This window comes from Talaromyces atroroseus, assembly GCF_001907595.1.
Source record: "Talaromyces atroroseus strain IBT 11181 chromosome Unknown scaffold_3, whole genome shotgun sequence".
In the NCBI taxonomy this organism is placed as follows: Eukaryota; Fungi; Ascomycota; class Eurotiomycetes; order Eurotiales; family Trichocomaceae; genus Talaromyces; species Talaromyces atroroseus.
This window is the reverse complement of record NW_017971435.1, coordinates 1,792,623-1,807,106: the sequence shown is the minus strand read 5'-3', so window position 1 is coordinate 1,807,106 and position 14,484 is coordinate 1,792,623. Positions and strand designations below refer to the sequence as shown.

At 49.5% G+C, this 14,484-nt stretch overlaps 8 protein-coding genes across 8 annotated transcripts, besides 1 other annotated feature; 4 read left to right on the top strand and 4 right to left on the bottom strand.

Moving 5' to 3' along the window:
* Nucleotides 1-149: 149 nt before the first annotated feature.
* UA08_03651 (hypothetical protein) lies at nucleotides 150-619 on the bottom strand (the record flags this gene model as incomplete). Its single annotated transcript, XM_020265974.1, has 2 exons — nucleotides 150-462; nucleotides 537-619. The coding sequence occupies 2 exons, from the start codon at nucleotides 617-619 to the stop codon at nucleotides 150-152; spliced, it is 396 nt and encodes a 131-aa protein (XP_020121763.1).
* A 352-nt stretch (nucleotides 620-971) lies between these two features.
* Nucleotides 972-1,059: a repeat region (Identified by RepeatMasker using a combination of RepBase library and repeat library created with RepeatScout).
* A 49-nt stretch (nucleotides 1,060-1,108) lies between these two features.
* On the top strand, nucleotides 1,109-1,831 carry UA08_03650 (Peptidyl-prolyl cis-trans isomerase ssp-1; the record flags this gene model as incomplete). Its single annotated transcript, XM_020265973.1, has 3 exons — nucleotides 1,109-1,111; nucleotides 1,170-1,570; nucleotides 1,663-1,831. The coding sequence occupies 3 exons, from the start codon at nucleotides 1,109-1,111 to the stop codon at nucleotides 1,829-1,831; spliced, it is 573 nt and encodes a 190-aa protein (XP_020121760.1).
* Nucleotides 1,832-3,125: 1,294 nt separating this feature from the next.
* UA08_03649 (hypothetical protein) lies at nucleotides 3,126-4,478 on the top strand (the record flags this gene model as incomplete). The annotated part of the gene is made up of 1 exon (XM_020265972.1): nucleotides 3,126-4,478. The coding sequence occupies one exon, from the start codon at nucleotides 3,126-3,128 to the stop codon at nucleotides 4,476-4,478; it is 1,353 nt and encodes a 450-aa protein (XP_020121761.1).
* Nucleotides 4,479-5,465: 987 nt separating this feature from the next.
* UA08_03648 (hypothetical protein) lies at nucleotides 5,466-6,506 on the bottom strand (the record flags this gene model as incomplete). Its single annotated transcript, XM_020265971.1, has 1 exon — nucleotides 5,466-6,506. One exon carries the CDS (start codon nucleotides 6,504-6,506, stop codon nucleotides 5,466-5,468), a length of 1,041 nt encoding a protein of 346 aa, XP_020121487.1.
* Nucleotides 6,507-6,881: 375 nt separating this feature from the next.
* UA08_03647 (hypothetical protein) lies at nucleotides 6,882-7,775 on the top strand (the record flags this gene model as incomplete). The annotated part of the gene is made up of 2 exons (XM_020265970.1): nucleotides 6,882-7,120; nucleotides 7,178-7,775. 2 exons carry the CDS (start codon nucleotides 6,882-6,884, stop codon nucleotides 7,773-7,775), a joined length of 837 nt encoding a protein of 278 aa, XP_020121486.1.
* Nucleotides 7,776-7,904: 129 nt separating this feature from the next.
* On the bottom strand, nucleotides 7,905-8,681 carry UA08_03646 (Nuclear cap-binding protein subunit 2; the record flags this gene model as incomplete). Its single annotated transcript, XM_020265969.1, has 5 exons — nucleotides 7,905-8,034; nucleotides 8,102-8,293; nucleotides 8,356-8,400; nucleotides 8,467-8,564; nucleotides 8,619-8,681. 5 exons carry the CDS (start codon nucleotides 8,679-8,681, stop codon nucleotides 7,905-7,907), a joined length of 528 nt encoding a protein of 175 aa, XP_020121117.1.
* A 267-nt stretch (nucleotides 8,682-8,948) lies between these two features.
* UA08_03645 (hypothetical protein) lies at nucleotides 8,949-11,805 on the top strand (the record flags this gene model as incomplete). The annotated part of the gene is made up of 4 exons (XM_020265968.1): nucleotides 8,949-9,236; nucleotides 9,308-11,425; nucleotides 11,500-11,672; nucleotides 11,745-11,805. 4 exons carry the CDS (start codon nucleotides 8,949-8,951, stop codon nucleotides 11,803-11,805), a joined length of 2,640 nt encoding a protein of 879 aa, XP_020121116.1.
* Nucleotides 11,806-12,226: 421 nt separating this feature from the next.
* On the bottom strand, nucleotides 12,227-14,185 carry UA08_03644 (hypothetical protein; the record flags this gene model as incomplete). Its single annotated transcript, XM_020265967.1, has 3 exons — nucleotides 12,227-12,459; nucleotides 12,596-12,818; nucleotides 12,893-14,185. The coding sequence occupies 3 exons, from the start codon at nucleotides 14,183-14,185 to the stop codon at nucleotides 12,227-12,229; spliced, it is 1,749 nt and encodes a 582-aa protein (XP_020121115.1).
* Nucleotides 14,186-14,484: the final 299 nt, after the last annotated feature.

Genomic DNA, 14,484 nt, shown 5'->3' with positions numbered 1-14,484 from the left:
TTCCAGTCTCGGCTGAACGCTGTTGGCTTTGGAAGAACACGGCTTCGTTTTCTCCGCAGCTCGGACATAACTTGTTCGATCGCGGGAGCTAAGAAATAACAACAATGCGTGTTAGCCATCAAGTGCTCCAAGACAACTTGAGAAGCGAATCAGGGCATTGAAAAATAGTTTGCGTCTCCCGATTCGTAAGTTGAATCTTCCTCTTCTGCGTAGACGCCAGATGAGAGGATGCCACACTTGACACAGGCTAACTCTTCGCCACAGTGCAGGCAGAATTCAGGGTCACCAACCGTAGGATCAGATCCCACATCCTGGGTCACTCCTGCAGTCTCTCCGACTTGAGAGGTGAGCTTATTTTGGTATACACAGGCCGATGTGGCGGGCTCCGAAACATGGCAGGTGCGACAGGTAAACATTAGTCGGTTCTGCACGCGGTCTTCTTTGGGGTATAGCAGGTTGGAACTAGCAAGATGGGTCGGTCAGAGATCTCGTAGACAAATGGGATAGGAGTAGCTTTTTTTTTTCCCTTTGCTTACCATTCACGGCAGAATTTGAAGTGAATCTGATCGGTGTTGGACTTGGTATCGCCTCCAGCGGAGGATGCAGGGCTGGCCGACATGGCTGTACGATCGATCGAGGCGGCGGCGGAAAAATTCTCGTAGGGACAAGTATACGCGGCTGAAAGGTCGCGGCAAAAGGCTCTGTAGGGGGGAAGATAAGAAGAATACAGCAGAAACTGCCAGGACAGATGGGATGAGAAAGTCGAGATGGCGGATTATGCAGAGTCGAGGTCGCCGAGACAAAAAGCCGTGGCGGCGCTAGGCCACTCCAGGCAGCGGGCACCCCCCGCTCCGCCTTTTGCATCGGCCCCCGCGTCTCCCATACAAAACTAAGCAAGCAATGCTCAATTGCATCAAAGCACCTGCAGCAGCACAAGGCCATTTGTTCTCTTAGCCCTTTGTTCTACTGGAACACTCACACGCACTCACAAACACAAACCCACGCACACACACATACATACATACATACATACATACATACATACATACATACATATACTTCTTGCAGGCTGCGTGCAGTTTGTTTGGCCTGTAAACACTCACTAAACATGGTATGTCTGTCGGCAACACCTCCACGCTCCTGTTGTCAGCTGACCTGGGCTCTGCCAGTCCGATATCACAGGTCTCCCAGATGGCTGGGAAGTTCGCCATTCCAACTCCAAAAACCTCCCATACTACTTCAACGCTTCGACCAAGGAGTCTCGCTGGGAACCACCGTCAGGAACAGACCCTGAGAAACTGAAGGCCTACATGGCTACCTATCACAGTGGCCCCTCTGGCATTGCGGGTTTGCCGGCCGAAGGCAAAATCCGCTGTGCCCATCTCCTTGTCAAACACCGCGACAGCCGTCGCCCCAGCAGCTGGCGCGAAAACAACATCACTCGGTCCAAGGAAGAAGCCATTGAAATCCTCCGCGGCCACGAGCAGAGGATCAAGTCTGGCGAAATACGCTTGGCTGATCTTGCAGTTTCCGAGTCCGACTGCAGCTCGGCACGTAAGAAGGGTGATCTGTAAGTCAAGGAACCAGGGAAATAAACAGTCTGCGAGCAAACTGGCTAACCAACTGCGTGTTCTTCCTTTCTTTTTTCTTTTTTCTTTTAAGGGGATTTTTTGGTCGTGGTGAAATGCAAAAAGAATTCGAGGATGCTGCCTTTGCGCTCAAACCAGGAGAGATCAGCTCCATTGTTGAGAGCCCTTCAGGAGTCCATCTGATCGAGCGGTATGTTGACCGTCCTGAGGATTGGTATCACCTGTACCCACCCCAGAACTGACTGGGTGCTTTTATTTCTTAAAAAGCCTCCAATAAAAAAGTACTATACGGAAGAACTTTCAAGCAACAAAAGAAAAGGAAAAAAAAAATAAAACAAGGCAACACCTTTATCGACCGCGTTGGTTTTGTGAACAGCTTGTCACCATCGTCTAAGATTCCTCGCTCCGAACGAAACGATACAATTGACATAGCTAGGATTCTGGTGAGGTGGAGAGGAACAAATGATTGCATCTTCGGCGTTGCTTGGGATGAACATGTTCTTCACTTCAGATACTATCGTTATGAGGTGCTTCTTGATGATGAGGGGTTATGTACCTTTGATGTACTAATACTTCAACAAACTACACGCCAGAGACTAGAAAGCCGTGTTCTAACAGAATCAACAGTTCTAATCAAAACCTGGTTAGCTTTCTGTTATTTCCGTCGGCGTAACGAAATAATTGTTGCATAAAGCTATAAAGCATGCTGTCTCACAGTGGCGACGTATGTTAGCAAACTTTGCCTATGATCTCAAAGTTACCAGTAAACTTCATCGGTAATCGTCATGTAGTCGCAACTCTAGGATTGACCCTCTGTGTTACTTAGGTACTCTAGACAAAATTCCAAGTCCTCGACGTGGTCAACTGACGAGAGTGGGTAAGAGTCGGCATAGCCATAGAAACGGAGTTTCTCTTCATCAGCAGACCTCACAAGCTGGAGTCGATCCGAGATGAGCGGCAAGCTGTGTAACACTGTTACGTCCATCCATGAGGTGTCTCTGCTGTACACATGGTCGAGGAAGCGAAGTGTTTCAGTTACCCCGGTATTCTTGGCCTGAGCCCACGATTTGGCGGGATTTTCTCCATGCACATAACAACACCATCATCATCATCATCATCATGGGACCCTTGGCTCAGGTGCCAGAGCGATGTTGCATCGGAACGAGATCGAGTTGCCATGGACACGAAATCATGAGCTGTTGATCAATCTCGAGAGGTATGGGTCGATGTTTTCAGCTTGTGCGTGGACAGCGTCGATGCGGGGGGAGGAGAAATATAACATCTGATGCAGTCATGTTCCCTCGATCGCCACGCAGGCAACGACGTGGAAGATGTATATATGTATATACATATATACATCTTCCACAGGTATTTATATGATGGAGAATGCCCATGTTGACAGTGTTGTGCATGGAGGATGGACGCTGATGGGCCTTTGCACTTTCCTTGAAAAACCTCCGTCTGACTCAACAGCAAAGTCACGCGTTTCTGACTCTCCGACCTTCTCTTTCCTCCTCAACCACCGCGACAACCAACATGTCTCGCCAAAACGAACCAGTCAAGGCTGCTGCAACTGCCTCAGCCTTGAACATCACCCTGCAGAACCAGACTACATCTGACACGGTATATGCATACATCACCGGCCAGGCAATCGACAACAACAATGCCCTGTTCCTGCTGCAGTCAGATGGCAAGACAGCCTACTATCCAACCTCTCCCTCGGACACCATGCAGGCTCTTGGAGCGGACTGTGCCATTCCCCTGGGTTCAGTCGGCAACTCGGTCACAGCGACCATACCGCACTTGGCTGGGGGTCGTCTGTGGTTCGCGAGAGACAAGACCCTCACCTTCTACTTGAACCCTGGACCAGCCTTGGTTGAGCCTTCGTCTTCCAATACATCTGATGCCAACTACAATACCTTCTGGGACTTTTGCGAGTTTACTTACAACAGCTCGCAGCTCTACGTGAACATCACCTACGTGGACTTTGTGTGTCTTCCCATATCCTTGACCCTAACCAACACCTCGGGCGACTCGCAGCATGTTGCCGGTATGTCTGCCAATGGCCTCGATACTGTGTGTTCCGGTCTTAGGGACCAACAGTCCAAGGACAGCGCCGGCTGGGATCAGCTCATCGTTCAGACTAGTGATGGCACGAACCTGCGGGCCGTGAGTCCGAATACGGGTATAGGATTGAATAGCTCCTTGTTTTCCGGGTATTATCAATCTTACGTGAACCAAGTGTGGTCTCAATACGCCGGCTCGACCTTGACTGTTAATACTCAGATATCTTCTGGGAACGTGGGCGGAACGGTCTCGGATAATACTCTGAACTTTGGCAACGGAGCAGCAACATACACGCAGCCAGCCGCTGCAGACATCTTCAGTTGCAGCAGCGGCCCCTTTGCAGCGACAGGGGACACGGAGAAAGATGCCATCACTGCTCGACTAGCAGCAGCTTTCAATAGATCGACCCTTTTGACGGACAGCAACACGCCGGAGAGCGAAGACCCGTCCAAGTATTATCAGAACTCCATTACCAATCATTATGCTCGCATCGTGCATGCTGCCAACCTCGATGGCCGTGGTTATTCCTTTCCTTATGATGATGTGGCTCCTACCAATGGAGCTGACCAGTCTGGGAGTATCCACGACCCAAGTCCGCAGTTGCTTACTGTTGCTGTTGGAGGAGGAAATGCTTCGACATCGGCAAGTAACAACAAGACACAGGCATCACTGCCTCAACCTGCAGGTGGCCAGAAGTCCCGTAATAATAATAATGATAGCAGTGGGAGCAATAAGAACAACAAGGGAAGTAACAAGGCCAACGACAGCAACCAACAGAAAGGTCTACTTGGTTTTATGAAACGCCTCTCCTGCTTCAAATGAGCATCGGCAACTGCTACTGGTGGCGTTCTGTTTCTTCCTATCTTTTTTTTCTCTTTCCCTCGAAGAGGGTAGTGGTGGTTCTTTGACTTGCATGTGTCTTTTCTCTCCGTCTCAGGTAACATGGACAGGGATATTCTTATATATTCTTTCATTTCCAAATTGCAGAATGACAGTAACAAGACCAACACAAAGGTACATCTGCTCAAATATGCATCGGTGGCTGCTACTGGTAATATTTAATTATATTTATCTTTATTTCAAAAAGAGAGGCGGTGCTTTTTCTCTCTCTCTCTCGCAATTAATCCTAAGACGCCATGTCCTCATTCTGGACGCAAAGGAACTCGAGTCAGAATATATCGACGATCGACACCAGGTCTTTGGTTTTTTTTCTTTTTCTTCTTTTTCTTCTTTTTCTTCTTTTTCTTCTTTTTCTTCTTTTTCTTCTTTTTCTTCTTTTTCTTCTTTTTCTTTTCTTTTCTTTTTTTTCCCCCCACTGTCTGAGTAGGTAGGCGGCTCCTTTTCTCCTGGATAATTGCCAACTGATAATATACAGTTGTATATGAGTCTTCAAAAGGAGAGTTCACTCTTACAGGTATAGGGCAGCAGTTCAAGTACATATTCTGGATCTCCTGGATTGCAAGGAAAATCTCGAATTTAGGAATCGCGTTTCAAATCACCATTGCCAGACCACTACTGGCGCTCACGACTTGCCTCAAAATTGACTAAGCCAGACGAAATCGCTGAAGAGGAACTCATTAATTGGCAGTGTCTATGCTTAAAGTTCAACGCTGTTCATGCAACAGGCAAAAAATTCGAGTCATGTCGCTATATGCTCGATATCCTAATCAACATGCTATAAAAATCTTGGTATAATTCCGGGTCTTCATAACCAAGCATCTGCCGTATTCGATCTACTTCAATAGGTTGGACAGTGGGTTCGCCAGGAATGAGCATATCTTATACAAGCATAGGACTAGGCAAATACAATCATTCCAGTATACATTGACAAACCCCCGTCGCACACGGCCTCACATCCCGATCAATATCAATACTCTCCAAGGCCAGCCAGGGGTCATTTCCATCCGAATTCGAATTCGACCCCAGATTAGCGCCCCTGGCGGCCGTCGCAACGAGATAATCAGACTCAAAGGCCACCAGCTCAATCCTCACATCCTCCACCTTCTTCCCATACAGCCACGTTTGAACACCCGTGTACGGCTCGCTCCATGCCGCCGTGGAAGTGGGAGTGGAAGTAGCTGGTGCCGGGGCGACGACATCGGTAAACTCGAGTTCTCGTAACCACGGCGCAAGCAGTGCCTCTCCGGTCATTTTTATATAAGCCTCTTTCAGCGCCCAATAGGCATAGAATAGACGCAGCGTAGACTTAATGACCGTTTCAATGGTTGCCGTGGGCGATGATGACCGCAGCGTCGAACTGTATTGTTTCATGGTCTGCAGTTCTCGTTGCGAGAAGACCTCGGAGAAGATGTCGATAAAGTCGGCGACTTCCTTGAGCGTCTTGGGCGCTTTGTCGCGACGCCGGCCGGGCTCGTCGACGCATGTTATGTCGATGCCTACTTGCGGGATGGCGGGGACGGGGGCCGAGGATGGTTTGGGGTCGGAATACACTGCAGCGACGCGTTGCCCGTTTTCCTCGTCTTTTTGCTCATTATGGCCTTCGACAGACGGGATTATGCACCCCCCCAATGCAACAAAAGACGCTTGATGGCTGACGTTGAACTCCACGGCCGGAAGTGACCCCTGCCCAGCTGAAGGAATGAAGCACGGTCGTTGATGCGGCTTCGGTGTCCGGCTGATAATGACCTCGCTCCAAGGGATGCGGCACGTTCTATGGATGAAGAAATATTTGAGTAGATTGGATGCCAGCGACATGTGTTTGTCTGGGACACGGAGGTACTTTTCCACGGCTGTCTGGTCGTTTGCTTGCAATGTTTCGACTAGTGGCAGCTCCTCGGTGCTTGAGGTTAGGTGCCGGGTGTCGATGTACCACCTGGTAAGGGAAGTCATGCTTGTCGTCCTGCGATTTTAATGAATGTTATGTTGTATATACGTAGTATATAGTTTGAAGTATATATCGTTTGTTGGATGAATGCCGGCGTCGGAACAGAAAACAAAGGATATTGCGAGAGTAAGAATACCCGTAGAAAGAGCACCAACTCTTAAACGCTAGACACAAGCCAAAGATGCAGTTAACAAACAAGAAATAACAACAACAACAACAACAAGAAGAAGAAGAAGAAGAAGAAGAAGAAGAAGAGCGACTGTGGTGGAAGATGGCACCGCAGCGAGGGGCCCCGCGCTAGACCAAATACAAAAGATCCCGATAAGATAAATTCCAGCGGATTCCGGTTGACTCACAACTAAAACACCAAGCACATTGTCATGAGCAAGATTACAGTGGGCGTCCTGGCCTTGCAAGGCGCCTTTTACGAGCATTTACAGCTTCTGCAAAAGGCAGCAGTGTCAGCTCCACCGCCAACTCAATGGGAATTCATCGAGGTCCGGACAAAGGCGCAATTGGATGCGTGTGACGCCCTCATCTTGCCCGGGGGCGAGAGCACAACCATCTCCCTTGTTGCGGCCAGGTCGGAGCTGCTGGAGCCATTGAGGGACTTTGTGAAGTATGCGCTGTGATGTGATCCGAGACCATGACCATAGACTAATGTTGCTGCTGCCAGGTTACACCGCAAACCAACCTGGGGCACCTGCGCCGGACTCATTCTCCTCGCCGAATCTGCCAATCGCACCAAGAAAGGCGGCCAGGAACTCATTGGTGGCATTGACGTGAGGGTAAACCGGAACCATTTCGGCCGCCAAGCAGAGAGTTTCCAGGCCCCCTTAGACCTGCCGTTTCTCGAGCAAGCAGACTCCCCGTTCAATGGCGTGTTCATCAGGGCCCCCGTGGTAGAGAAGATTCTGCCGCATCAGATCGGTATCCAGGTCGAAGAGAATCAACGCGAAGAGACAGTGGTGGCCCCATCGCGAGAAGTCATAGATGTGGCTGCGCAGAGAGCAACGGAAGACGACGTCCAAATATTGGCTAAATTGCCCGGCAGAGCTGCACGATTGATTGCGAAAGAGGGAGTGAATATCGACGCCGAGAAGGAAACTGGGGATATCATAGCAGTTAAGCAAGGCAATGTCTTTGGGACAAGCTTTCACCCGGAGCTGACGAATGATCCTAGAATCCACCTCTGGTGGTTGCGCCAGGTGCAGGATGCTGTTCAGACGAGACACAATGTTGTTGTAAGATCACAAGTAGGCAGTTCGAATTGACATAATGATTCGACTCAATTTTATAATATTACATTTTGAATAGAAGAAAAAAAAGAAGAAAAGGTCGCTTCGCCGGAGAAAAAAAAAAAAAAAAACGCCTGTGTATATCGCACATATGAAATAAATACCCTACCTTCCCTGGCCATATTCTTCTTCCTCTCGTCTGCGTTGTTCTGCGACTGAACGACCATATCCTCCACGACCGGGGTCGTATTCCTCGCGATACTCGTCTCGCACTTGGCCACCGGATTTTCCGCGCCTACACATGATGGAATCAATCAGCTATGAATCGTTATCTCGACGTCGATTGAAAAGAGGCAGCATACCCGTATTGACGACCCTCTTGGAAGCCAGGATCGAGATCTGTACGAATTATCCGCTCGTCAAGCTTTGTTCCTCCAATATACTTCAGACAGTCCAGCGCGTCCTGGTGAGTATAGTATTCGACGAAACAAAAACCGCACGGAGTCTTCTGGAAACGATCCAATCCCATGACCAGGCGTTTGATCTCGCCGCACCTATAACATTCGACTTTAGCTGTGACTCGAATTGCAAGATCTGGAAACGAAATTCATCATACTTGGCGAATAACTCGTGGATCTGCTCTTCCGTTGTGTAGAACGACCTAGCGAAAGTAGCTTTTTAGAAGACTGCCTTGCTGCTGATGCTTGCAGAAGGGCAAAGAGCATACAGGTTACCAACGTAGAGAGTTGTCGCATTCCTCAGATTGTCAGCAGGGTCTTCGTACTTTTCGGCCTCTTCTCGGTCGTTATGTCTGCGGCGCTTGTTCTGCGAGGAAAGATTAGCCAGGATCTACAATGGCGGGCCTGAGAAAAAAGCTACCTTGCCCTGGTAATAGGCACTTGGCCTGTCCAGGCGCTCGACTGTGTTGTAGTATCTGGACATGGTGCTTGAGCTGTCTTGAGCAGTGTGAAGGAAGTGTCTGTCAGTGTGCAGTGGTTGAAAGAGAGAGATCTCCACAATGGCAATTTAGCGCGTGTTTGTCGCAGCTACCATCAATCCTCCGCAAACCATCAAATATTTTGACCTCTCTGCTTACGACACTTCACCCCGTCGAGATAATGAGTTCGCGTCGCTCGCAGACTTATACCAAGCTTGATTAACTCCTATTTTTCTTTACATCCGTTTAAAAATCGCTGTTACACCGCGAATATGCCCAAGGTCGTCGGCCATACGCCGCCTTGGCTCTGTCGCCCATCTCCTGGTGCTTCGTTCTTTACCAGACACCCTTCCAAGAAACCCGATGGCCGGACGCAGAATGGAAATGGGACTGAATACCAGGGCCCCCAGCGAACGCTGGCTCGTCGCGACACTGAGGTCTTTGCGGTCGTCGACAACCAGATTCGGTGGGCGGATTTGGCGACACTGAAGGCTGAATGGAGCCCCAAGCGCAAACCGTCGACGAAGAAGAACGCAGATGCTGATGGAAACTATTATCGGGTTTGTTTTTGTTACCTAACCTTGGAGCCATCGACCATGGAGCTGAAGCTGACCAATACTCCTCCTGCTAGACCTTGACCGTTCCCGTTTACGGCCAGATCAAACAACTCGTGATTTCACCCAATGGTGCTTTTATGGCGATTGTGACCGTGCATACTGTACACATAGCTATCCTACCTGACCGTTCGCATCTGTCCAGCACTGAAAGAACGCCGCTTCGGTTAAAGACGTACCAACTGGGCCCTACCACTCATGTTATTCCAGAGTCTCCTGTGGTCTCTGCATTATGGCATCCGCTGGGCGTACACACTAATGTGGAGGCTTGCATAGTGACTATTACAGCTGATGCTGCAGTACGCGTGTGGGAGCTGGACCGCAATAACCACTGGTCTTTCGATAGACCTGCTCTGGCAATCGACCTTAAAAAGCTTGTTGATGGTACATCCTCGGATGAGGACTTCACTCCGCTGGGGTTTGGCAAAAACAAGGGATTCTCGGCAGACTCTTTTGATATGGAAGTGGCATCTGCGTCTTTCGGAGGCACAGCTCGGCAAGGTGAAGATGCTTGGGCACCAATGACCTTGTGGGTTGCTATGAGACCTGGCGATTTGTATGCTCTGTGCCCTTTGCTTCCCTCCAAATGGCAAGCTCCACCGGCTACAATTCCTGCAATTTCAGCAGCCATTGTTCCAAAGTTGACTGCGGTAGAGCAAGATTATTCTGCAGTAGAAGAAGTAGGAGACGACTTAATTGCTTGTCGACAGCAATACGAATGGCTGAAGGAGATTGACAACCAAGAATTCATGCTTGATCCCTTTTCGGAAAGCGGAATACTCAAGCGTCCCAGCAATCCGAGTGCGATACCTCGCTTGCAAGGCCCATTTCAATTCGATGCTGGTGAACAGTTTGATGACCTTGAAGTAACCGACTTTATTGTCATCCCTGCCGGGCTAGACACAGAGGCTCTAATGACGGGTGAGGACGATGAGGGTATACTGGAAGAAAATGCGCAAGAAGGATTGCCTTTCACCACAATCTGCATGTCAACCTCAAGCGGCCGCGTCCACGTCTGTCTTGAGCTGGACGGAGTCGAAGGCCAGTGGCTCCCCAAGGCCAAGGCAAATACATTCACAACCCCGTTGTCAGAGCCGGCAGAACTTCTCCTCGTCGAGTCACTAGACACTGTGAGAGAGAACCTACGCGAGGCGCACTCCTGGCCAACTTTTACTTCGGATATTTCATCCCGATATTCCTTTTACCTCACAACTGCCAATAATGTCTCATTCATCTCATTATCCTCGTGGGTTCAGCGATTAGAGTCTGAGTTACAGTCCGAAGATACCTCCGGGTCGCAATTCCGACTAAACGTGCTTTGCGACGGCAACATTGCCCTTCGTGAAGTGCTAATTCAGCTGAATGAAAGTGATCTTTCATTCCCTGAAGAACCAAGGCATTTTACCAACTCTGTAGTCTTCACCGACTATGACCTTGGCCAACTTCTTCTCACATACAGGGGATCAACACCGCAAGCCGCAGAAATAAGCGAGCCTCAGAACGCGGCCTTGGCCTCTTTTTCCCAGTCTCTGCATGCGGACTTGGATCCAACAACCAGCCAAACCTTGCCACCTATTCAACAAAAGCCGCGACGTACACCCTATCAGGTGCCAGCGGTTTTCTACGCGGATGAGCCATTGAAATCATTCATTGATGAACATGTCCCCCACAGACATAGACCTTCGTTACAGGAGCCCGTACGCCTCTCTCCATCTACACTTGACACTATTGCCGCAGCTCACCGGGTGCTTGCTGCGCATACCGGTTTGCTCGAGAAAGCTGCCGCGGACCTATTCCGACGCTGCGAGCGTCTTCGAGGGGAGATGAGAGATCAGCTTGAAGGAATTGCTACAGTTTCCGAGCGCATCAAGGGCGTTTCCAGTCATATCGGCGAGGACGGGCAACGAAAAGAGGGTTCTCGAAGTGAAGACGCTCTCAACCAGAGACTCGATGCTACAAAACAGCGTCAAAGGGACCTTGTCGAGAGATATGCAAATATTCGCACGAAGATCGCGAAACTAGGCGGTCGCCCATTGAGCGAGAAGGAGAAGGGATGGATTGGAGAAGTGAAATTACTGTCTTCTTCTGTCGAGAAGACAAGCGAGAATCAAACAATACAAGCACGGCTGGAAACGGTGGGCAAGCTATTTATTTATTTATTTATTTTTTTCCTTTCACAAACCGCAAAGCTGACATTCTTATCTTTCAGGCCAAGTCAATCGCCGAAGAATTGCTTGTGGAAGTGAAACACATATCCGCAGAGCAACCATCCGCACCAGAGGAGACTACTACCGTCAGTGTCAGCACACCTTCTCAGCCCAAGATTCCACAGAAACTTCAACGGGCCAAGGTTGCAGATGCAATGAAGTTGGTAGACAGAGAGTAAGTCTTGTCTTTTCTTTTTTTCCCCACTAACTTTCTTTGAGAATCAAAGCTGATACCCTTGTCAAACAGATCTGCAGTCATCGATGCCATCACTGCGAGATTGGAGCGCTTGAATTCAAGCTTTTCCTGAGCTCTTTACTAGGCTATAGAATCTATGGAATTTAAGTGAAGAATAAATCTACGTTTCCCCTTGCTCCCCAGTATGGAAGAATCTGTATAATCTTCTCTATATGAACCTGCAACAATGTAAGTCAAATACTTCCAAGGTTACGTTAGGTGCTGTAGCATCATCAACCTCACGGCCATCAAATTTCCATGATTACCCGTATTCTCGTCAAGAGTCTAGTATAGTGTATCAATGTGTAATCCTGTGTCCAATAAGCGCTTGGGAGTCAGGCCTTTTGCATGAATGATTTCTCTTATATATAAGTATCAACAAGTAAGTCAAAAATCGTAACAGAGTCCAAAAGCACAGTAATCAAAATCCTGTGAATAATCTAAATATTCCTTCCATAGCATCCCCGTTTTCTTTTTCTTTTTTTTCCTCGTTCTTAGATGCGAACAAAGGGATCATCAAAGTACCACACCGGATCCCCTTCTGCGCTGCATTCCAGTTGCGTGAATCCATTACCCATGAACTGAAAGCGGTTATCGGTCTTGTATGTCAGATCGAAATCCTCCCACCTCACGTTCTTAAGCATCTCGAAGAAATGTAGTCGGGATCCTGGATATACTGCTGTTACGGGGCCCATCTTTTTGCCGTTTTTGAACCATGAGCGGCAGGCTGTGGGTCGTGTAAGCTTCACCAGGGGAGAGAAAGAAAAAAAAAAAAAAAAAAAAAAAAAAAAAAAAAAAAAAAGAAAAAAAGAAAACGAGAATAGAAGGAAACGGGAGGGAGGGAGGGAGGCTCAGAGACTTACAGGATGACCAGGCGAGCCGTTTCATGAGCTCGTGGGTGTGGTTATAGAGATCCTTGATGGCACCCTCTTTAGGCTCAAATGACTTGATGTTGTCTGTCTGCACCTTGTCGATCACCAAGAACATGTAGCGCGTATACCATTCCAGTGTGGGCAAGAATGAGCCATGACTTGTCGGGCTGTTAGGTCCCGGCAGGACTAAGAAGAAATGACGCTGGTCAGCAAGCTAGTTTGTACAAGTATGAGTGAAGAAAAGAAAGCAGAGATAATCTCACCAAAGAAGTTTGGAAAGTTCCGTACAGCAACGCCGAGATATCCCTTGGGAAACTCTCCAAACTGCTTCCTCAGGTCGGCGCCATCACGTCCAGTAACCGTAAAGTGTGGCGCGAACGAGGTATCAAAGCCAGTCGCGCAGATGACCACGTCAACCTTGTGCTCAACACCGCTGCCATCCACAATGCCCGTCTCCGTGAGCTGCGTAGCACTGTCGTGAACAACCTTGACATTGTCGCGCGACAGCGTCTCTAAAAAGCCGGGCCCAGGTGTCATCCTCCGGCAGCCAAGCGCGAATTCTGGGATGAGCCGCTTGGCCAGCTCGTCGTTTTGAAGCCGCGCGCTCATGGTCGCCGCAATGTCCTTGCACGATGTCTTCTGGTCATTGGAGTTGAGATGCATCAGGTTGAAGCGCTTGTTCAGCTCGCCCTCAATGTCGCGGCAGTACCGTTCGTACGCTACCGGATCCTTTGCAAACGCCTTCATCTGCTCGTCTGTATAGGCAAAGTTGGTGCCGCCCGGTGCGGCGTGCTTGGCGGCAAATCCGGTGGTGATCCAGGTCGGAGATCGTATGAAAGCCACCAGCTTGCCCACCTTTGGCTGGATATTGGGGATGACCTGGACGGCAGATGAGCCGCCGCCGATCACAGCGACAGTCTTGCCCGTGAGGTCAAAGCCGTCATCCCACTGCGCCGAGTGCATCACTTTACCCTTGAAGAGTTTGAGGCCGGGGATATCAGGGTATTTCCAAGAGTGGAGGAGACCCGAGGCCGAGATCAGCAGATCGCACCAGTCGTCGATATGGCGGCCCTCGGGGTCGAGGAGGCGAAGCTTGTAGGTCCCCGACCCCTCGTCCCAGGTTGCGCTCTCGACGGTAGTATTGAACTGCACATGCTTCTCGATGTTAAATTTGGTCGCAACGTCCTTGAAGTACTGCCATATCTCTGTCGATGAGGAGTAGTAGTGTGACCACTTGGGGTTGCGCGCCCATGTGTACTGGTACGAGTGACTGGGAATATCGCATGCACATCCCGGGTAGCGGTTCGCCAGCCAGCAACCGCCGATTTCCGAATTCTTCTCGTAGACCTGCAGGTCGACGTTTTCAAGGAGCCGTTCGGCCTTGTAGGCGATCTGGAGACCAGCGGCGCCGGCACCGACACAAACCACACGTAGCGGTCGTTTAGTGAAGAGTGGCTCTTCGGTTATTCTGTAGCCATCAAAGTCTTGGTTGTACCACTCGTTCTCGTGGGGGGCATCGGAAGCTGGTATGAGTCCAGGATCAGGTATCACCCTGTCGTCTGCTAACCTTCCTGGAGCCATGACGTGTCAACAGCGTGTACGAAGAGGAGGAGCCTTGTAATCGAGATGGCGGGTGTAGATGCAGTTGGAGGTGAGGTCTGCCTATTGTTTGGCTCCTGGGATTCTCCTTTAAAAGGACCATCTCGACAGACCTGAAGCCGTCCGTCCTTCGACTTTGTCAGGGGACATTGGGCTGCTGGAAGGTATCAGCGATATGGGACTGCCACAGCGATGCACTCGTAGTCAACAAGTTTTCCATGAAAATGTGCTTTTCCAATTTAATGCTGCATGACGGAGGACCGTACGTCGTAGTTGTAAAG